General features: G+C 35.7%; 1 protein-coding gene and 1 long non-coding RNA gene across 3 annotated transcripts in view; both read right to left on the reverse strand.

Annotated features, from left to right (window-relative positions):
* The window catches only part of LOC127854559 (protein inturned-like), a 44,391-nt gene extending 29,651 nt beyond the window's left edge, over positions 1-14,740 (reverse strand). The window contains exons 1-4 of the mRNA XM_052389622.1: positions 14,512-14,740; positions 6,674-6,808; positions 4,054-4,634; positions 2,785-2,870 (exon numbers count right to left, since the gene is read on the reverse strand). Of these exons, the coding sequence (XP_052245582.1) occupies positions 2,785-2,870; positions 4,054-4,634; positions 6,674-6,808; positions 14,512-14,669 (960 nt within the window). The 5' untranslated portion in view covers positions 14,670-14,740. The remainder of the gene's footprint in view (positions 1-2,784; positions 2,871-4,053; positions 4,635-6,673; positions 6,809-14,511) is intronic.
* A 1,137-nt stretch (positions 14,741-15,877) lies between these two features.
* On the reverse strand, positions 15,878-20,151 carry LOC127856454 (uncharacterized). 2 transcript variants are annotated; one of them, XR_008038037.1, is made up of 3 exons: positions 20,026-20,151; positions 19,678-19,748; positions 15,878-16,631 (listed from the first exon to the last, which is right to left on the reverse strand). It is a non-coding gene; the product is annotated as an uncharacterized LOC127856454 (long non-coding RNA). The 2 variants fall into 2 exon arrangements; XR_008038036.1 differs by lacking the exon at positions 20,026-20,151 and having other exon boundaries at positions 19,678-19,886.
* Positions 20,152-24,730: the final 4,579 nt, after the last annotated feature.

A 24,730-nucleotide genomic window follows, 5' to 3' on the forward strand; every position in this document is an offset into this window, starting at 1 on the left:
TTATATGCATAGTATTATGATACAGAAAAAAAGCAAATAATTTTCTAACAAGAACACTTTAAGGTTACAGAAATACGAGTGTAAAAGAACAATTGAATCTCAACCTGGGAAAACTGGGCCTTATGCATGTGCCTCAATTGCGATCCCAGATAAGTCTGTGCAGTCTGAACAGGCTTATCTGGCACTACACTTTCCACTTTTATGGTATTTTTCATTTAAAGGTCCAAGTATATTCACCAGGATAGGCCCTTATGACAGGTTCAAAGGGTTGGTTTTATTGACATCAAAGCTGATTCAAAAATAGTAAGTGACATTCTTAGTAAGGATTTACTTGAGATAAATACATGTAAATAGCTCATACTATCAGTAAACCTTGAAATTTATCAATGTAAATAGCTAATAATGCCAGTAAATCTTGATATAAACACATGTAAATAGCTCATAATGCCAGTAAACCTTGAGACAAATACTTGTAAATAGCTCATAATGCCAGTAAACCTTGAGACAAATACTTGTAAATAGCTCATCATGCCAGTAAACCTTGAGACAAATACTTGTAAATAGCTCATCATGCCAGTAAACCTTGAGACAAATACTTGTAAATAGCTCATCATGCCAGTAAACCTTGAGACAAATACTTGTAAATAGCTCATGACCCTGTACAGTAAGCCTTTGTTAGGCAAAGAAAACCCCACCTTTCATAATGTGTTTTATTAAGGAAACCAATTTTAGAATTCAGGAAAGAACACGATGATACATGTACATATACATGCATATTGTTAGTAAGATGAATTCAGCAATAATATCACCTTTACCTAGTTAAATTCACACACTTGTAGCTGGAATGTGTATTTTCTGTCATTAAGACATTATTATATTGTGTCTATTTAGCTAAATTTGTTCAGACAACTTAAAAAACAGAAACTTGCACAGATTAGAAACAGAAGATTTATATGGCTTTTATCATGTCAAAATACCCCATAATAATACATGTAGTCCAAAATAATTAAATAGTTTACTCCATTAGCTAGGAGAATATCAATGTCAAGTTTCATGTTTGTTAAAACCCAAATGACATAAATCGAAACAAAAAGCACTTTAACAATGAGATTTTATCTGGTGCAAGATAATGTCACATATTGAAACGTTACAACACCCTGAAAGGCAGAAAACCACTCAACCACAATTCAACCATAATTATGAAAATCAACATCTTTCAAAAAAGGGCAAATGTATTCAATGTTAATGGCACACAACTGTTGACAGTAATTCCCAGCTTTTAAATGGCTGAACACAATGACCATCAAGTCTTGATATGAGATCACTTAAGAGAACTTCAACAGCTGGCAAAGAAAGGTTAGCTCTTTAACCCTATGCATGCTGGAAAATTTGTCGTCTGCTAAAATGTCGACTGCTGAATTTCTAAAATTAGCATTTTCTTCGATTTTTTTTCCAAGAATACTATCAGAATAGCAAACAGTTTGGATCCTGATGAGACGCCACGTTTTGTGGCGTCTCATCAGGATCCAAACTGTTTGCAAAGGCCTTCAAAATCTGGTTCCAGCGCTCAAAGGGTTAAAAGGCTGATCTGGTGCGAGGATGGCCGCATGTGTCATAAGACCCATTTTTGCATGATGTGGCTATATATATTCAATAAATCTAGAAACAATCATGGGAAAAGTTACAAATGTCAAGGGCACAGAATATAATTTTGAAGCACTGTAACCCATTAAGTTTTTCTTAATGTCATTTTTCAGTCTCCACTTAAATCTCAAAACCTGACAAGGCATAACTAATTTCACTAAGTTGAATGAGATGTATTTGACAGACAGCAATCATAAATAAACTAATGACAAAAAAGTGATTATTTTGATAGTGCTACATGCAATAATTACCTTTAACAACTTGATGTGAAGTGATATACAGTAATATGTACTCATTTTAAAATTGGACACTGGGAAATGTGAAAGCAATTTACAGATTTTAATATGAATGCCTAACTAATCAGGACTAAATATGGAACATTTAGATTCTTTACATTTCTTTCATCTCTTACATGTATTTAAGCTGTATTGAAATGTACCAAAAAGTGACTTCAAGAAATCACTACAGCATAACAAGAAAGGATGAATTCTTATAATGACTCAGCTAGAATACATGTAAAATGCACAACTTAACTCACTGGTAGCCTATCTTCATATATTATATGGCTTATAGAATATGTATCAATAGAACACTTAAATCTCATTATATATCATATTAACACTGAACCAACAACCAATTGAGACTACAAAGTCAACAGATCTGTTTACTTAAACAGTCTTAGTACACTGTAACACACAAAGCAAATATTTGGGTTTAATTGACAAAGTCCTAATCAAACGATCAAATATTGATACGCAGAAATGATAAAGATTGAATGCAAGATTTTAAAACCGATGTCTTGACAAAAGTCAATGATTAAAATGACATTAAAATATGTAATGCATTAACTGCAGAACTTTAAGGGGAAAGAAAATGCCTCCATACACTAAGAATCTTTGCTTCATGTATTTGCTGTAAACACAAACAAGATCTTTTCAAAGAGGACGTATTTTTGAAGATATTAAAAGGGCAAATGAGGCTAACAAACTTTAAGCATTGATGTTAAGATTAAGATCTTCCCTGGATTCAGCAGATTATTTGAAAATGTCTCCATACTGAGCGACACCCCCCCCCCCCCCCCCCCCCCCCCCCCCCCCCCCCCCCCCCCGTTTAATCCTAGATCTTAACCCCAATTCTTGCCTGAGGCATGCTGGCCGCCTGTCGCAGCATGTCGTCCATGTTGACCCACGTGAGATCAAGGTCATTCAGACCCACCAGCATGTCGCCTGCAAATATCAAGCACAAATGAGCCTCGTTTTGGGAAAAGTGGGCTTAATGCATGTGCTTATAGTGTTATCTCAGATTAGCCTGTGCATTCTGCATAGGCTTATCAGGGACGACACTTTCTACTTTTACTGAATTCTTTGTTTAAAGGAAATCTCTTTTAAACAAAAATCCTGTCTAGGCAGAAAGTGTTTTCCCTGATTAGCCTGTATACATGTAGACTGCACAGGCTTCAGGCTTTTTCCGCCCTATGCCACGGGTCCGAAATTCGGCCCCATTCCCAATGCAAATCTGGTTGTTTTTTACCCAATTAAATTTTTTTTTTCCCAATTCCAAAAAAAAAACAACAAAAAAAAATTATTTTTTTTAGCCTTAAAATATGTAAGTTAACCTGATCCGGTGTAGAAAATCGAAAGTATTGCATAATTAAATTATCTGTTGCCTTGAATTTGTTTTAAAAACTGTAAATTATGTTAATGATTATTTAAGACTTTCCTTATTTTCCTCAAAATCCGGTGCTTCGTGCGATTTTTTTTCCACTCAAAAAAGGCCAGGCCTTTTCCCCAAATTCAAATTAAAAAACCTGCACTTATCACACATGTTCATAATATTTTGTAAAATTTTAATAATAAGTTATCAAAATAGTCGTTATTTACCAGTTAACGGCTTCTTTGAAATATAAGAAACACTATTTACATGCAATAATTTTTCCCAATTGAGCCAATTTTGCGATTATTTTTTTCCCAAAATTGGGGTTTTCACGACGCGAAATTCCCAAAATTCCAGTGTGGCGTTTTCCCAAAATGGAGCGGAAAAAGCCTGGGCTTATCTGGGACAACACTTGACACACATAAAGTAAGCAAAAAACCAACATGACCATAAATTCTGATTCTCAATGTAATTCTTAAAGTAAAATATGGACCAATCGAAACATAAGTTATCAATATAAAGGATTAATTTTAATTCCCTACCATTAGCATTTTGTAAATTTGACATAGTTGAAAGTAAATCTTTTTTTAATGTTTAATGTTTTTGGGCAATAATCATAGAGCATGTTCCACTTTATACTTCACAATTTGAAAATTATTAACTTGCAAAAAATAAAACATGCATATATAGCACACCACTATTACACATGCGCGTTTAGGTTAAGGTATTTCATTAAAAGACAATCCAATTGCTCACCTCTGTTGATATTGCCACAATGGTCTGCATCAGTATTCTCCACCACTCCTTGTACAATGATCTTCCTATCCCGTAAACTGTGGTCAACATTCACACCATTGGGTCGAGGCGGCTTATGTTTATGATGACACAATTTTATTCCAAAGAGTTTTTCACATAATTCAACACCATGTGATCTGCTAATATCACTTACATTAGCAGTATTTGGCACCATTATCACTGACTTCCTCTTACCAGACTGTCCATAGCTATTGTTTGAGGTAACAGAATTTCCACTTGCAGGCTTCACCACAGGCTTGTTACTTGCAACCACAGCACCACCATGATCCAAAGAATTTCTAGCTGCATAAGCATACCCCTGATCAGCCTGCCGGGTACCAGTCTCTCTAGGGGACTGTCTTACACCATGACTGTAACTGTCAACAATTGGCGACACTCCATGGCTTGACCTATGGCTGCTACTACTCCGATGTGAATTATTGCTATAGTTGGAATTCTGGGAACTTTGTCGATGAAACTGCTGCCGAGGTGAGTCGCTACTACTTGATTGGTGACTGCCAGTAGACTGGTAGCTTGCTTGTCTGCAAGGTCACAATATACTTAATCAAATCCTAATGAAATTAAAGGTAAAACCTGCAATCTTAGTACATAATAAAATCAACATTGTGCATTAAGGGATCCCCATAAACATACATTTTCTTAAAGATCATTCTAAGCTGAATGCTTTATAGAAATAAAAAAAGATATGTCATGTAAAATGTAAGTTTTCAGTTGATTTTAACCTGCCTTTGCGCAAGTTTTTCATGGCAGTCTCAAATCTTAAAACATAACAGTATAATCTTGGAGAGAATAATTGCTTTCCTTGCACACAGGTTGAGAAACAAGAGGGCCTGAAAGGCCCAAAGTCGCTAACCTGAGATAACAAGATATTATTGGGACAAATCTTCTGACCAGGTTTCACGAAGATCGGAAAAAAAATGTGGCCTCTAGAGTGTTAACAAGGTTTTACTATAGCCATATAAGGAAAAATGCCCCGCCCCTGGCAGCCATGTTTTTCAACCAACCGGCATCATTTTTGGACTCATCCAAGATATTATCAGGATAAATCTTCTGACGAAGTTTCATGGAGATCAGACCATAAATGTGGCCTCTAGAGTGTTAACAAGATTTTACTACAGCCATATAAGGTAAATGCCCCGCCCCTTGGCAGCCAAGTTTTTCAAGCAAACATAATTATTTTAGAACTCATCTAAGATATCATTGAGACCAATCTTCTGACCAATTTTCATGAAGATTGGACAATAAATGTGGCCTCTAGAGTGTTAACAAGGTTTTACTATAACCATATATAGCCATATAAGGAAAAACGCCCTGCCCCTGGTGGCCATGTTTTTAAAGCAACCAGAACCATTTTCGAACTCATCCAAGATATCATTGGGACAAATCTTCTGACCAAGTTTCATGATGATCTGAAAATAAATGTGACCTCTAGAGTGTTAACAAGGTTTTACTAAAGCCATATAAGAAAAATAGCCCCGCCCCTGTGGTGGCCATGTTTTTCAACCAACCAGCATCATTCCTTATATAGCGATATAAGGAAAAATGCCCCGCCCCTTGGCGGCCATGTTATTCAAGCAAACGTAACCATTTTTGAACTCATCCAAGATAAAACATTAAGACAAATCTTCTGACCATATTTCATCAAGATTGGACAATAAATGTGGCCTCTATAGTGTTAACAAGGTTTTACTATAGCCATATAAGGAAAAATGCCCCGCCCCCTGGCGGCCATGTTTTTCAACCAACAGGCATCATTTTCAAAATCATCCAAGATATTATTGGGATGAATCTTCTGACCAACTTTCATTAAGATTGGACAATAAATGTGGCCTCTAGAGTGTTAACAAGATTTTACTATAGCCATATATAGCCATATAAGGAAAAATGCCCCGCCCCTTGGCAGCCATGTTTTTCAAGGAATGGTTACCATTTTTGAACTCATCAAAGATATCAGTGGGACAAATCTTCTGAGCAAGTTTCATGAAGATCGGAAAATAAATGTGGCCTCTAGAGTGTTAACAAGGTTTTACTATAGCCATAAAAGGAAAAATGCCCAGCCCCCTGGCGGCCATGTTTTTCAACAAACCAGCATCATTTTCGAACTCGTCCAAGATATTATTGGGATGAATCTTTTGACCAAGTTTCATGAAGATCAGACAATAAATGTGGCCTCTAGAGTGTTAACAAGATTTTACAATAGCCATATATAGCCATATAAGGAAAAATGCCCCGCCCCTTGGCAGCCAAGTTTTTTAAGCAACGTAACCATTTTCGAACTCATCCAAGATATCATTTAAACCAATCTTCTGACCAAATTTCATGAAGATTGGACAATAAATGTGGCCTCTAGAGAGTGAACAAGGCAAATGTTGACATCGCAAAAAGGACAACACACAACGGACAACGGACAAAAGGCGATCACAAAAGCTCACCATGAGCACGTTGTGCTCAGGTGAGCTAAAAACCTGTGTTGATAATTTAAAACAGGTCTTCTAATAAATTAAGGTGATTGTTAAGAGTGAATAGCCTTGCACATCTAAATTATTTAGTACACTGTAACCTGGAATGGTGGCTGGTCATGGACTGGTAGCTGGCTTGTCTAGAATGGTAGGCACTCTCACTTCTGCTTGAAGGTTCACTGTAGAACAAGTTTCCACCATCTTGCACTATGTTTGTCCAGGAGCCATCAAAATGTCTGAAATATGTGGTTGTGTTTTTCAACCTTCATAGATACATATCTAGATTTTTTTATAAACATCAAATGAAAATATTCGACAAAGATGGTTGAATATGATAAAAAAGACAATTTATAGTCTTCTAGGTCAATAATTTTCCATCACAGAAAATATGGTACCAAGTCTAAAAGACTTCCTTCAAGAACACAAATTTACCTCATCATCTATGACCATCTAGCTATCAGTTTTTTAACGATGTGGCTTTTGTAAATATCTGTATGTCCGTTATTTACATGTACATGTGGCCACTGGCATTGCCAAGGTCTGTTCTGGCTTCCAATGCATAGAGTATAATTTTCTTATGACTGTTAACACATGTTTTAATGGCACAGCAATCTTCTGCTATAAATTCCTCATCAAGAACACTGTAATAAATTATGGCATCATGTAAGATTACAAGCATAAACACGCTTGCTATACGGTACTTTGATAACAGATGGCACTTCGATACCAGATAACAACAAAAGCCACGCGCGAGAGGTAAGTTCACAGGCCTTTTTCTGCCTATCTCACGGGTCCGATATTCAGACCCATTCCCAATGCCAAATATGCATATTTTTTCCCAATTCTCCAAAAAAAATCCCAATTTAATTTTTTTTTTTTTAAAGAAGTGTCTTATGACATATGATTATTAGACTTAATATCTCAATTTTATTTTTTAAACAACCTACAAAATATATAACCATAATTTATATGATTGTTATCCAAAATGACTGGAAAAAACCCTGCCCAAATAAGGCTTTTGTCGATGAAATTCTTGCCAATATGGAAGATTTCGCGACTCGAAAAATCCCAATTTTGCTAGGTACTTTTTCCCAAAATAGACTGAAAAAGGCCTGGTTCATCCACAGGAGGGAATCCTGTATATTTTTTTTGTATATACATGTATACTATAATAGAAACAAGGAGTGCAACTTCATTTGCCGAAAAACTACACCATTTTTACTGTAAACCATGTAACTCGAACAATTTTTAACAAATCAACTACACACCGATTGTTTTCGAAAGCTAATAAAATAATATATCAGAAAAAATTAACATATGTACCATTGATCTAGCAGTATTTCGATACCAGCCCTCAGAAGTTTACACTCTTCCAAAATCGTGTTTGGTCGGACACAAATGTGTCCACATAGAGATTTTCCATGTTGATCACTTTAAAGAGCTAAAACTCAATAACCGAGTAATTAAACGGTAGATAAACAGAACCTGTATGCACATTAAACATTTTTCAATCGATAACAATGCCCATTGTTATCGAAAAAATATGGTAAACACCATTTAATCGCGTCTTTCGATCCGCGAGTACAAAATCTAAACAGAAAAATACTATTTTGTCTCTGGGAAACCCTTTGATGACGTCAGAGATTTTGTAACCACAACATACGATTGGTCGGTTTTCATCAATTTCTTACTCACTTTTTTACGGAAATCCTCGGGAAATTCTGCCCAACCAATAAAAAGAACGCATGCGAACATATTGCTTTATCGAATGACGTCAGAGGATTCCCACACTTCCTTCACAAATTAAACCTCTTGGTTGTTTATTTACAAATCGGAGTAAAAACACTTTTGATGGTGTGTGAATGACTATAAAATGTATTATTATTGATTCATTAATGTTTATTGAACGGGAAATAACCGTTTAAATGACGAACAGTATTGTAATCGTTGTGTTTCTGCTGTTTGAAACGATCGGAAAATGAAGCTTTATTGGACATATTTGTGTCCGACCAAATTTTTTCCTTGAATGTCAACTTCTGAGGGCTGGTATCGAAATACTGCTGGATCAATGGTACTGATGTTATTTTTTTATGAAAAAATTATTTGTTAGCTTTCGAAAACAACCGGTGTGTAGTTGATTCGTAAAAAATTGTTCGAGTTACATGGTTTACAATAAAGATGGTGCAGTTTTTCGGCAAATGAAGTTGCACTCCTTGTTTCTATTATAGCATATATACAAAAAAAATACGGGATTCCCTCCTTTGGGTTCATCAGGTTTTTTTTAAAGTTATATCATAAAGATTAGTTTTTTAGACAAGGCGCATGGTCGAGTTTATAAATGGTGTATCCTTTTCTATTGCAAAGAAAAACATCACGGAAGAATGGTAGATTTTTCCACAAAAAAAAGAAAATTCGGTCAGAAAACAGCATAAACTGGATGAACAGTAAACATTTCAACAAAATAAAACTACTTAGAAATATTGCAAGAAATTGTTTGATATTCCAGCATGTAGAGTAATCACTGTGCTTCAAATACTGAAATTATGATAGTATTCAATGAAATATATACGAAGATAGAGCATGTTTTAATAGGTGGTATTCATGAAGTTGCGGATACTTTGATTCCCGATATAGGGCACTTCGGATAACAGAGACTTTCAACAAATTGGGCACTCTGATAACCGAGTTTTATCTTCTACCTGAACTGCATTTATGTATATTATGGCTATTCTTATCAAACATTTTGAAGTACGAATCAATTTGCAATGTCAAGCCCGACACATTGGGAATCTATGCATAACGTAATTACATTCACATGTAAAATATAACCAATGGCGTTGTTCATTTTCAAGTCTTATTACTATTAATTTATATAATTAAGTGCAAATTTTCAATAAGATTCAAATGCTTATTTCTGAAGTAATACATGTATATTTCTAGTGACGACCGAAAATAATTTTCTAAATAATAAACTTGTTTTAAGTGGTAAATTGAGATTAAGAGAATTGAAAATACAACTTAAAGCAGGACTCTAGATAATGGGAGCAAGGGGTCTTAAAGCGACCAATACACATAATAAAATTATTTGTCATTGGTGCTTATTAGAATCGCATCATGAAGACAATACTAATGCGTAGCCACACAATTTAAAAGAGATTGGAAAACTCCCTTTATATTGAGCTTTACACTTCCCTTTCCCTTTTATTATCATATTCCAAAGGGATACGAACATGTTTCGGTAATTCGTTTTTAATTTACGAATACGTCAGTACATACATTTTTATTTATTGCCTGCTTACTATAGCAGTATTCAACAGCGAATTCTGCATTTCTAATTCACTAAATAGAGTGTGTTATATCTGGTAAAAAGTGTAAAGTTTTCTGGAATCGAAGTATCATTGTCTTTGAGATGATCAATAAAAGAAGTGTCCATGATAATTTGGCATTCGACTCTTAAAACATTTGAATTTCCTCAAATACGTTTTTCCACTTAAATTTTACATGTTGTAAGATTAATGGACATATTGATCTTTTATTTCAATTAGTTGGCACGTTCTTGATTTATTTCCAAGTATTTTTATTTTGTTGAAATACGTACTGATCATCGAATTCATGACGATTATCGATGAAATTTTATCTCTTTTTTTATAATCCACAGTTTATTTTTCACGACTTTCTTGCTCCGCAATACGAAGTACTATACCATTAATCCACAAAACAATGTTACGTGTCTGAAAACCAAATGAATAGAACATAAATGCAAAACAGCTGAAGAACTCAACTCTCGCACGTGGCTTTTGTTGTTATCTGGTACCGAAGTGCAATCTGTTATCAAAGTATCCGCATACCCGGCATGATAAAGCTTTCCAGCGATGTAATCTTTCTATGTATAAATTTTCTTTCTGTTCCTATCCTTAGAAGTTAACTTTATCTTCAACCCTAGGCAATAAACCTTGTGTGTAACAACTACTGTAAATCAAAATTATCTTTTACAATAAATGCAGTGAAACATTTTGATATAAACTATTTTGAGTGATTTTTCACAGAATTTATGGTTACTACACTTCACCCTGTAAACTCATGCTTATAATTAATTGGAAGCAATAGATTGATGTAATGACAGCAAGCCATACCGGTCTTCTAGATTGTGAAAAACTTGTCCACTATAACGTAAAAAATTGGGGCAGAAAATTTGTAACTCAGTAGAGTGAAGTACTCCTCCCACAAAATTTATGCCAAAATTAACATTGGTGGGGCATAAAAATAGAAGGAGCCCATGTGCCAGTCTGCTATAGCTTAATCCCTAGAAAAACCTACTGTTATCAGGCAACGCTTGCGTTGACAGCTGATTTGATAGTCAGATGCCAGTGCTTTCCACAGGCAATTTAACGGTCCCTCAGCGGGGCACTTGAATTTTGAAATCAGAGTCCGCGGGGCACCTGAAATTTTCTGATCAGTGTATGCTGACAGTTATTTCAGCTTAAGATCAAAGCGATAGCGACTTCACCAAAAATTGTGAAAGCCGATTTACGATCCTTTGTCCCTTTACCCAATTACCGGTAAAGCCCGCCTTAAGGTGGAGCGTCGCTGTATTAGAAAATCACTATTGGCCAATGAGAGCGCACCCTTTGTATGAGCAACAGCAGTAGGAAGGCAATACCTGCAGTTAAATCATGCAGATGACTCGTGACATACATGTAATTGCCACAGAAATCTGAGCCAGTTACTTAGAAGACTGATGATGGCAACCCGCCGTAATCCTCGTGGACAACGTGAATTTCATGCATAATTCCGTCAAAACATTTATTTGACTCGTAAAGTGTTTTAACAAATATTTGTTGAATTCATATAGCAACTGTTAATATCTGTTGAAATCTCAAATGGGAATAATTAAATTTTTAATCAGAAACCCATTCCCGTAAGTCGATGTTAATGCGTTTTTAATCCAAAACACACTTCCGAATGTAAATTTTACCGCAAAGTTGAAATATTTTTGCTTCAAAATATCAGTGCAAATTTATTTTGTGTTGAATCTTTTTCTCAATAAAAAAAAGCGCGAAAATTATGCAGCATGTACGACGTCATGTCATTTGATTAGAAAGGGTGGGTGTATTGAGCGTTTACATGAGCACACAACACGTCAGGGGATTGACACATGTTCAGAGGCAATATTTCATCAAATCTATAAAATAGTCACTTAAAATTTATTTGATACTATAGAAAAATGGCAAGGTTTGTGTTAAAGAAATAATTGAGATCTTTTATCGTAAATATTTACCAGAAAGTGATTTATAAAAACGGAATTACATGTATCGGGTAATAAATAGAAACATGAAAAGTAGTAAGTATACAGTAATAGAGTCAGGTTGAAACGGTTGTATTGGGGAATCCTTCGAGTCAGGATTTTACTATCTATGTAAAGTTTTAAAACAATTAAACAATATATATATAAACAATATATATTTTTAAATGACTGGGGGATTTTCTTGAAAAGTCATAGCGCACCAAATGACGTCTTTTAACGCTGTTTTTCTTTGAGTTGTAATGCACCACAGAACGTCAATTGACACGTTAAATTTTATAAAAAATCTACGTCTGGAGTAGTTACCCCTCCCGAACCACCCCTATCAGCCCCGGAGCGCCTGACAAAAATCCTGTGGAAAGCACTGCAATCAAGCATTTTATACTAATAACACTATATATTTAATTTATTTTACGCAAGTATTTTTGATTGCTTGTTTTCATGATGGTGTTTCGTGCACTGCTGTAACATACAATGTTTACACGTACATGTAATTGCCAATTTTATATTTGCCGGTAATCGTTAAATACATTGTGTAGCAGTAAAATTGCACAAAATTTTTACTTTATATTTATTAAACACTGTATATTATGATTAAACTGGCTAATATATATATATATATATATATATATATATATATATATATATACTTAATCCTGCTAATCCATTTTGGACTAATATCTTCATTTTTTTAAATATGTTAACATATTTTATTAAAGCAACTGTTACGTATTTTGGCTTTAAAATGCGGCTTAAATGACTCAATATGCCAAAAGATGACATGGAGGTAATAATCATAAATTGAGTTTAATGACCATAAAATCAGTGGCCCAGATAATTATTTGGGAAATAGGGTTTTCACCCTTTGATTTTGAAAAATAGGGTGATTTCATTCTTGAAATAGGGTGAACTGAGTTATAAAACGACGGATTAAGTCAAATTGAAATCGCATGTATGTCGTCGTAAATTATTTGGTCAGATGCTTTATTTTACTATGAAATCTAGTCCGCAGAGCGTTTTATTTACTTTGACTGTTTCTTGCTCCAACATCCAGGTGCTTTCTGAATGAAAGCATCGCCTTGTTACGATAATACTTCAAAAGAGAAAATACCGACAATGAGAAAAGCATTTCGATCTAAGCCATTGTATTGTACGCATCCCATTTGTCGAGTTTGCGTAAAAGTCAAATTGGTTGCGTTTTCAATACGCATGATATTGTATTTCTTTGAGTTTTAAAACATTTTAATAGGGTAAAAGACGCAGATACGCAGCTTATCTGGGGCACTGCATAAAATCTTTACCACATGTGGTTTATGCAGGCACCCCAAGTATAGGTCCCTGGGTTTATGACACCATGCTTACTTTGTAACTGTCTGGACATTATCCGATCATAATGAGATAATTGGTTTGTGATGAACAAAGATGCAAATAAACACCGGGTTGAAACGATGAAACAAACAGTTTTACAATTGGTGTGAACAAAGTTTTTACAGACATATAAAGGTTCAAATCAGAACTATTTTTTGCGTACCGGTACATAAAATTAGGGCTGTAACGATACATTTGAATATTCGAATTACTCGAATACGGCTGTGGACGAATCGTATTCGTTATTCGCCACCCCCCCCCCACCCCCCCCCGAACCGAATATTTGACGAATACAAACAACGTGGTTTCTATTTTGAAAGTTTAATCATCTTATCTTACCTTACAAATGAAGGTTCATACCATATACCCCTATATTTAAATGTTCTTCTCCTTATTCCGGCTTTTTTCATCATGTTTACCCCACCCACTATGTTACACAGTGAGATTATCAACAAAAATGGCGGGCACCGGTTGAATTTTTACGACATTGAATTGAAAAATCTTTTGATGGTTGTTTAATGTTTATTTAGGTAAATACGAGTGATTTGATGCTCAAACATACACACAAAGGATTATCAGATGGAATTTCTTTTTTGTTTATCTTTACGACAATGATTGTGCAACTTCATATATTCAGGTCAAGTTGCTTTATTGTTCTACTCAAGGATTTTATTGGTACTAGTCATGTTTTCAAAACTGTGTTCAAAGTGTAAGCAGTTCTAGTCAGTGTTTTGTTATTTCAAAGTGTTATATTTCATATGTTCAGTATGCAATGATGCTCAATTAATCAAATTGACAAATACTCATAGTTTCATTCTATATAATGTCATGTCAAGTTGTCAGTATTACTTTTGTTCATTGAAATTCATATTCGCGAATAAATTTTCGTATTCGCCACCCTGTATTCGTGATACGTTTCGTATTTGTCACTTAGTGTATTCGTTACAGCCCTACATAAAATCGATCTATTTGTTGTTTGTTTTCATTCTTAATTGTGTTCTTTTATAAAATTAAATGAATTCTTAAAGAATTTTCATTTCTGAGCTTTTTAAATCTAAAATGATGTGCTATGCAGAAAGATCTTTGTGGCAACCACATACCGAGCTTGTAGATTGTGTTCTTCTCCCCGAGTTCGTTTTTAGTGAAAACAAATAACAATAATATAATCGTTCCTAAAATGCATTTCCTTGAATGCTAATGTTTTATTCAGATATAATTTATAAAATCATGCCCACATTTTGATGATTTAATCTGCTAACATGATGCTACCTGGAATGGCTGGATGTGGTTTGATCAACACCGTGACTTAATCCATTCACTAATTTTGCCTCTGCGCCTTTTGACCGTAATCGACCATCTTGCCCCCCGTACAACTGTTGCTCATTTTGTGGATCGTAAAAAGGTCCAATTCTAGGAAAATAAGCCATTACACTCGAGCAGGCAACGAAAAGTTTTGTAGTGACACAATCTGCATTTTTGTATACAAAATCCGGGCACTTGTCACCTTTCAATCGAAGAGTAATCGGGTTACGAGTAACTAATTTGTCTAGGTTAAACACCACTGATTCTAAACCCAAGGATGACACACACAAAAAATCGCACGCGGGACTTTTCAAACTTATGATACTTAAAATAAGTATTGTTTTGAATATGATATTTGGTTCATTACGATTATTACAATGGTTAAAGCATAAACAGTAAAATTGAATACATCGATACCAGGTTCATGCTATAAGAACGAATGTGGAGTTGTTGCAGTTGCTTATGTAATAGTAAAGGTTCCCAAGTCTTGCAACTTACGAGGCGTCAATGGATCAACTCAATAGAAGAAATAAGAAAGTAACTGTTAGGCCTATCTATTTTATTTTTACTAAATTGTTATTAACGTAAAAAAAACATACCGGATTTATCCTTATTTAGGATTGCACCGAAATACAAACACATTAAACAAGCTACTGAAACGGGTAGCAGGCTCTTTCGGCCCCAAGCTCTTTCGGCCTTGTCCGAAAATTCACGTTTTTTCGGCCCCAAGCTTATTCGGCCCCAAATCGACCAGGCTCATTCGGCCCTATATTTTATTACACCTATTAACTAGGGTGTATGATTGAATAAAGGTGTTCAAAATGATATATATTGTGTTGTCGGTTTGTTCCTTTGTATTGCTTTTGATTATTGATGCTAAAATAAAATTATTTGAAAACAACATGTAATTATTAAATGTTTCATCCAATTTACTTAAGTTAATTACATATGAAAATAGTTCACATTGAAAGGGGCCTTTTCACAGATTTTGGCATTTTTTGAATTGTCATTAAATGCTTTATATTGATAAATGTATACATTGGATATAAAAAGCTCCAGTATTAGTAAAAAATTAAAATAAAATTTAACAAGAGTTCCGCGGTCGGAGATGACCGCATTGAAGCCGGATTTTTGATTTAAATGACAGGAAAGTACCTTTCGTGTTTTTGTCAATGCAATACTTAAATTACTGAAATATTGTTCAAAGGTCAAAATGAAATGTAAGTACTTTTCAAGGCATGAGCAAACCTTGTGTTATGTTTTGAATGCATGCATATACATGAACAACAATAACATTTAAGGTCACAAATATGAACTTGAATTGACAATTAGGAAAGTTTGATCTCAATTTTTTTATTAGCAAATTAGTAAGATATTGTTTGAAGTTTCCATCAATTTCATTATCAAATGTAAGAAAATAAACTTAGATGAAATAATACTATTTATTGTTTTGCTTTCACATACCTACACAGAAATCCAGACAGCCTTATGATCACTCCAAAAGGTTTCTATCACACCAGTTATAAGAACTTTAACATTTTTACATTCAAGGTCACAGTGACCTTGACCTTAGAATGAATGACCTTGAAATGACCAGTGGTCATCTAAGTGTGCTTGCAAACCTTCATGTCAAGTTTGAAGACTCTATGTCCAAGCATACCAAAGTTATAACAATTTTAACATTTTAACATTTAAGGTCACAGTGACCTTGACCTTCAAATGAATGACATTGAAATGACCAGTGGTCATCTTCTAGTACTGGCCAATCTTTATTTCAAGTTTGAAGACTCTAGGTACAAGCATACCAAAGTTATAACATGAAATAAGAACTTTAACATTTTTACATTCAAGGTCACAGTGACCTTGACCTTCAAATGAATGACCTTGAAATGTCCAGTGGTTACTTACTAGTTCTGGCCAACCTTCATGTCAAGTTTCAAGACTCTAGGTCCAAGCATACCAAAGTTATAACAACTTTAACATTTTTACATTCAAGGTCACAGTGACCTTGACCTTCAAATGAATGACCTTGAAATGTCCAGTGGTTACTTACTAGTTCTGGCCAACCTTCATGTCAAGTTTCAAGACTCTAGGTTACAATATACCAAAAGATTTCCTACACAAATTCAATGTAAAAGCAATAACTTCAACAAAAAATAAAGTCAAACTTTTGCGCATAGAGACCCCCATAACCATACCTTTTCTTAAAGAGCATTCCAAGTCGCAATGATTTAGACAATAAAAAAGGGGGGTCATGCGTTTTGCAAGAAAGAACTCGATGCGAATCAGCGGTCACTGTTTTACAGCCATCAATTTACCGGGTTCGTACCAGTGGATGAGGGTTTCCCGCCATCTGTCAAAGTCTCATGTAGTCTTTAACCTTCAAGCAAATGAGTGAATTTCTGTTAAACATCAATGTTTTCCCTACCACATGCACAAAGAAACATTCTAAAATAAAGTCATGGCAAGTGCCCACACAGAGAATTGTGTCTTCTTATAAATGATGTTCAGGTTTTTAAAGAGTATAGCATTGCACTCCAAAAAGATTTAGTATATTGTAACCTAAAGGAAAAATATGTTCTGAATGAAATGTGTTTTTCTTGCATATTATTATCTTCCTATTCATATTGCACCAATATATTAAGTTTGGCTGGATTATCTGTCCATTTGGCCATTTTAGATCACATTTTCACATGCGGGTGTTTTCGGTCCGAAGAAGGCGATTTAAGGGCTGTTAAAGCTTAAATGTCCCTTTAAGAGTTAAAGCTGTTGTGTTCAATATCTGCAACAAAATACCAAAACAAACCATATGGACAGGCACGTGGGGCTTATGCGGGGTGGGGAAAGAATGAACTTGTTAGATATTTTCACTCCAAGCAATTTTGATAATGTCTTTTTTGTGTGTGTTTTTTTTTAAATACCCCCAAAAATGTCATTTTCACAGCAAAAATATCCAATTTCATCCAAGACAAACAACAAATAAGCAAAAATGAGAGATCAAAGATACTTTGAAGTGTAGAAATCAATAAGCTTCCTATAACTTGTTGTTTCACACTTATAAAAGTGTGAAATCTTGGAAGCGCCTTGTTGCTCGGAGCCCATTTATTTACCAGTCGCAAATGGTATATTCTAGCATATAATGCCATGGGTGCCTTTAAACTGCAGCAGATGGTCAATATGCTCTGCCAGCTGTCATTCAGAGGTTCAAGAGAATACAAAATTTCATATTTTGGGCGCAAAACAAGTACTTTTGACTATTTTTATGGTGGCAATCTGGTCAAAATGGGCGTTAATAACTGAGCGAAAGACAAAAATGCTCATTTTGGGGGTTTAAACTAGAAGGAAAGGTTAAAATGAACAAGATACATATATGTTGGAGAGCATTATAAGCTTAGAAATGAAGTTCTATGAAGTAACAGGGGCAGAAAGGCAGCTCAGATCAATGCAGGCTTCCTGAAAGAGGTTTCTAGTACATCTTCTGGGGACACAGCTTCCCGCAGAATTCTCAACACAACACATATCATTGATCCATGTCACCTTTGTATGCAAAGACAAGCAAATAAGGTCAATACTTCCCATAAATCACTGAATGAGAGAAGCATGTACCAAATGAAAAACTAAACTGGTTGCTGAAAGTGCCACATTTTGGCAAAAAGATCCCTCTAAGGTAAATGATGAAGGGGACACTTGCTACAACAATCCTATGTTTAAGTCGGACGCCACATCCTTTCAAGCCGGGACCATGACTGTAAGCATATTGTGAGAAAACAATACCAAACACAAGCTAATTGTAGGGTTACAAGTAGCATATCAACTCAGATGCACTGCATACATGCTAAGGAACAAGGATAAACCTGTTAAGTGCCAACTTCTGCTGCCAACAAAGCGCGAGCTTTACGTGTCAGGACGCGGAACTATCCATACAAACTGCACGGGGAATTGCATGGCGGCAAGGGTTTGAGTGACCACAAACCTGATTATGACAGTATTTCACACCTTAAGCATCATAAATATGCTTATTTGCTTGCGTACATGATAATAATTTAGTATTATTACCTGTTTTACCATCAACAACCCTTATCCAGTGGCCCTCGGCTTAGTTGCAGACATTCCTCTACCTGAAAAAGTCAAAATTCCCAATAAAAAATAGATATAAAATGGCAAAAAACATGCATTTAAGTATTTTTAGTGTATTTTTATGAATAATATGAAGTAATAAACCTTGTTATGTTCATGATTGTACTAAATATGAAGGCTGCCTCAATTAAGTGTCTGCTGCACTGTCCAAACTGTAAAAATGTCCGCCATTCCATGTCGGTGAAATGGGGCTCTGTTTGAATGTTCATGCTTTATGCACTAGCTATTGTTGCGTTACTGGATCACGGAGTTCCTGGCGTTGAATTCTGACTTCATGTAGCACACTAACGCTACACGGTCAACCAATATGCCTTTGAATTCAAGTCGGAAAGCAATTTAGCCCTTATTTGGCTATATCAGGGTGGGGGTCAACTTGAAAAACAACTATTCCAGGTCAAATTATCTGAATTCATGCATTTAAGGCACTTATTTTCTTCTCTTTTGTTAAGAAATGACCAAAAATCAGCTTTCCCAGTCATATTTTGCACTTGCAGATGATATTTCATTTTTACCTAAAGCTAGTTTAGGTTACAATATACCAAAAGATTTCCTACACAAATTCAATGTAAAAGCAATAACTTCAACAAAAAATAAAGTCAAACTTTTGCGCATAGAGACCCCCATAACCATACCTTTTCTTAAAGAGCATTCCAAGTCGCAATGATTTAGACAATAAAAAAGGGGGGTCATGCGTTTTGCAAGAAAGAACTCGATGCGAATCAGCGGTCACTGTTTTACAGCCATCAATTTACCGGGTTCGTACCAGTGGATGAGGGTTTCCCGCCATCTGTCAAAGTCTCATGTAGTCTTTAACCTTCAAGCAAATGAGTGAATTTCTGTTAAACATCAATGTTTTCCCTACCACATGCACAAAGAAACATTCTAAAATAAAGTCATGGCAAGTGCCCACACAGAGAATTGTGTCTTCTTATAAATGATGTTCAGGTTTTTAAAGAGTATAGCATTGCACTCCAAAAAGATTTAGTATATTGTAACCTCTAGGTCCAAGCATACCAAAGTTATAACAACTTTAACATTTTTATATTGAAGGTCACAGTGACCTTTACCTTCAAATAAATGACCTTGAAATGACCAGTGGTCATCTGTTAATCCTGGCCAACCTTCATGTCAAGTTTGAAGACTCTAGGTCCAAGCATACCAAAGTTATACCATGAAATAAGAACTTTAACATTTTTACATTCAAATGAATGACCTTGAAATGACCAGTGGTTACTAACTAGTTATGGCCAACCTTCATGTCAAGTTTCAAGACTCTAGGTCCAAGCATACCAAAGTTATAAGAACTTTAACATTTTTTATATTGAAGGTCACAGTGACCTTGACCTTCAAATGAATGACCTTGAAATGACCAGTGGTCATCTGTTAATCCTGGCCAACCTTCATGTCAAGTTTGAAGACTCTAGGTCCAAGCATACCAAAGTTATACCATGAAATAAGAACTTTAACATTTTCTAGCACGCCGCCACCCCGCCCGCCCACCCGCCCCCCCGCCCGCCCGACAACATCAATCTATAAGCCGAGATTTTTTCGAAAAAAATCCGGCTAAAAAAGAAAAAGAAAAAAGGTAACCCTCAGCAGGGCTCGAACCACTGACCCATGAAGTCCTGGAGTAAAAAGTCTACTACTTAGACCAATCGGCCATCCTTCCGGATACAAGACAGACATATTTTATACATTATATAGGCTATCCTCGTAGTTTCACAAAATATAACGACAACGACAGAACTCTCAAAAGGTCGCAGTGGTGTAATGGATATGGTGTCCGCCTAGCGACCAGGAGGTCACGGGTTCGATCCCCACCATGGGAGCGTTCTTTAAATCTCCCCCAAAGACACCAAGTACTGGTTCTAGGCCCAGGAAACGGATTCGAGAGCGTTTATATAAGCCATAGGCTTTTGATGCAATCGAGCTAAAATAAATAGGTTTAAACTAACAACAGAACTCTCCAAATTATTAATTCGTTTCGCGTTGCAAAGCTTTATAATTTTCGGGTTTTTAAATCGTCAGTAGATGCATATACTGGCTAATTTAGAGCATGGTAAATGATCAGTATTAATGTTTCCTCACAAATATCACACCTAAAACAAAAATTTGCGAATCTGAAACAACTTTTTTCAATTTTGTCATTTACCCAAACGTGAAAAGGCCCCTTTAAAGGGCAATAATTGGAATGAAGGGAAGAAACCAGTCCATCCACGCATAATTTACTGAGCACTACTTCTTTTTCAAGACTACAGAGCAATACATGTACATGGATTCAGGAATGTTGACAATTCAATGATTCTCAAGGCACAAATTTGCAGTTCTATTAGAGCTAAGCACTTGCTTTCCAGTAAACATTATGAATCGATTTCAGCTGCCCCTGCTGTAAACCCCCACAATTTTAAACCTGGAAAGAAGGGAAGTAAACCCATGAAAGCCAGAAATTTGGCACAAGTATATCATGATTGAACCTATATCATGCTTGAACCAGACAGCTTGTTCTCTTAGCCAATTACTACACAAGTAACATTTTAGAGTTCTGCATTTGTTAAATGCACCAAAACAAGGTAGTCAAATCTAATATACACTTTGGCAGTGTCAGCTTCCTTAACATAAAAAGTTGCTTTTTATATTTTCTAACAAATAGATATCAAGTCAGTTGAAAAAACTTGTCACTGAACATTTGCCATTATTGTAAAACCTTTTTTTGTTTTGGTTTGCTTTTATATATAGCAAGCATCGCATTATTAATTTTATGAAACAACTCTGAAATGTGAAGCAGAATTGAACAACACAGAAGTTATGTTTTATTAAAATTTTATTATAATGATGTAAATACATTTTCAGTATTGTACAAATCTATGGGAAGTCTTACAATGAATATTATATGGAAATATGCATTTTAAATTTACAGATTCTGAATGAAATATCAACTGATACATTTGAAAAATACTGCAATCATGGGTCTTATTGCACACAACAATGGTATTCTTTGTATGTTCAAGTTACAGCACTCTTTCTTTGCTTACTGGCAGGGGTGTCAATTGGCCCAAATTTGAAATACGGAAAATTAAGCCGTAGGATAAAGGGAAGAGAGGGCCCAACCCCCCGAGCCCTAGCTTATTGTTCTTTTTTTATAGTCTCTAGGTGCAATTTCTGGTGAGTACAATGCGAAATATTATTAACCAAACCATCCGTAACACCGCAGGTGTATTTGTCATTCTAAACAAATGATATTAAGAACTTCGAAATGTAATTAACAAACCAGCGTATCCGAAAACGACAGTCCGAAAACATGTCGCGATACATCATTTGCAAATGAAATAAAATATGCATATCGTTTGACTGCAGAAAATGAAAACCAGTAACCAGTTACCTAGCAAATACGCAGTCAATATATAATTTGATTAACATATTGTTTTAAAATATGATATTGCAGTGCTTTACTTTGCCAGTGCCTGCTCATGTCAGTACCAGCAGCTTACCAATCAGATATCAATAAATAAAATTGGTACCAAGCGCAAATGTCCGGAATGCCGACGATGCTATAAACAATATTCGTTCTGAAATGATCCCGCACTAAAAGAATTTTGTCCCTACCCCCACCCGCCTTAAACAAACTCATCGGATTTACATTCACCTCAAAATCAACCCTGGACGGCTCAAATCCGGATTTCCGGAATAATCCGGAAAATTGACACCCCTGACTGGATAACAAAAAGAAAATGGAAGGCCAAACAATGTGTATTTACTTGTTGCCAACATTATTTGTCTCTTATTTATTCACAAAATGTATTAAGTTAAATAATATCACAATCTACATATATACAAAACCCATAAATATTTATAACAGCAAAACCTTTAAGCAATAGCAAGTGAAATAATGAGGATACCCTAAGAGCTATTTCAGTGCAAACATTTTATTTGCTTTTTGTTTCCAGTCCTTTACAAGGTGAACCACTCCTGACCCCCTAATTACAGAGCTAACTATTTCCTACCACATACTTTAAAGCTTCATTGGTGCTAATGAAAAATTCTTTCCAAATTAAAATAACAGCATTTATCAACCGTCCAGTTGTATGTTGATAATAGATCTTCCACTTTTGGCAAATCCTATTTATATAGTAAAACTTAAATAATAGCTATTTTTTATCTGCTATTAACAAGTCACAACTAAAGCTTTGTCACAGATGTGACGAATACCCCCACATGCTGCATTGACACATAATATTTTGCATGTCGTCTTCACAAAAAACAGCGGACACCATGCTCAATTTTTAAAACGCACTTAGTGACCCCTTGACCTAGTTTTTGACCCAGAAAGGCCCATGTTCTACCTTGGCCTTAAGATCATCTCCATAAAACTTCTGACCAAGTTTGGTGAAGATCGGATGTAAACTACATGTACTTAAATTAGAGAGCGGATACCATGCTGAATGTTAAAAAACGTACTAAGTGACCCCGTGACCTAGTTTTTGGTCCGGAATGGCCCATGTTCAAACTTGTCCTAGAGATCATTTAGATAAAACTTGTGACCAAGTTTGGTGAGGATTGGAATGAATACTACTTGAATTAGAGAGCGGACAACATGGTGAGGTTTAAAACGCACTAAGATATTCCCGTGACCTAGTTTTTGACCCGACATGACCCATATTCAAACTTGACCTAGACATCATCTAGATACAACTTCTGACCAAGTTTGGTGAAGATTGGATGAAAACTACTTGAATTAGAAAGCGGACAACATTGTGAAGTTTAAAACGCACAAAGTGACCCCGTGACCTTGTTTCTGACCCGGCATGACGCATATTCAAACTTGCCCTAGACATTATCAAGATACAACTTCTGACCAATTTTGGTGAAGATTGGATAAAAACTACTTGAATTATAGAGAGCGGACAACATGGCGAGGTTTAAAACACACTAAGTGACCCCGTGACCTAGTTTTTGACCCGGCATGGCCCATGTTCGAACTTGACCTAAACATCATCTAGTTACAACTTCTGACCAAGTGTGGTGAAGATCGGATTTAAACTACTTGAAATAGAGAGTGGTAAAGATAGGATTTAAACTACTTGAAATAGAGAGCGGACACCATGCTCAATGTGTAAAACGTACTAAGTGACCCTGTGACCTAGTTTTTTATCTTGCATGACCCATGTTTGAACTTGGCCTTCAGATCATCTAGATAAAACTTCTGACCAAGTTTGGTGAAGATAGGATGAAAACTACTTGAATAAGAGAGGGGACACCATGCTGAATGTTAAAAAACGCACTAAGTGATCCCGTGACCTAGTTTTTGACCGGGCAAGGCCCATGTTTGAACTTGGCCTTAAGATCATCTAGATACAACTTCTGACCATGTTTGGTGAAGATCGGATGAAAACTACTTGAAATAGAGAGCAGACAACATGCTGAATGTTTAAAACGCACTAAGTGACCCTGTGACCTAGTTTTTGACCCGGCAAGGCCCATGTTCAAACTTTGCCTAGACATCATGTAGATCTTCTGACCAAGTTTGGTGAAGATCGGATGAAAACTACTTGCATTAGAGAGCGGACAACATGCTGAATGTTTAAAACGCACTTAGTGACCCCGTGACCTAGTTTTTGACCGGGCAAGGCCCATGTTTAAACTTGGCCTAGACATCATCTAGATACAACTTCTGACCAAGTTTGGTGAAGATCGGATGAAAACTACTTCAATTAGAGAGCGGAAAACATGCTGAATGTTTAAAACGCACTAAGTGACCCCATGACCTAGTTAATGACCTGGCAAGGCCCATGTTCGAACTTGGCCTAGACATCATGTAGATACAACTTTCGACCAAGTTTGGTGAAGATCGGATGAAAACTACTTGAATTAGAGAGCGGACACTTAATACCGACTTACAGACAGACCGACAGACAAGTTCACTCCTATATAGCCCCCTAAACTTCGTTTGTGGGAGTATAATTATTAGTTCACAAAGGTTTAACATGCCACAAAATTACGCTGCACTTTTTTCTGTGAGCTACTTCTAAACTAACTTCATTTAAGCATTATA

Source organism: Dreissena polymorpha, chromosome 13 (assembly GCF_020536995.1).
Source record: "Dreissena polymorpha isolate Duluth1 chromosome 13, UMN_Dpol_1.0, whole genome shotgun sequence".
NCBI lineage: Eukaryota > Metazoa > Mollusca > Bivalvia > Myida > Dreissenidae > Dreissena > Dreissena polymorpha.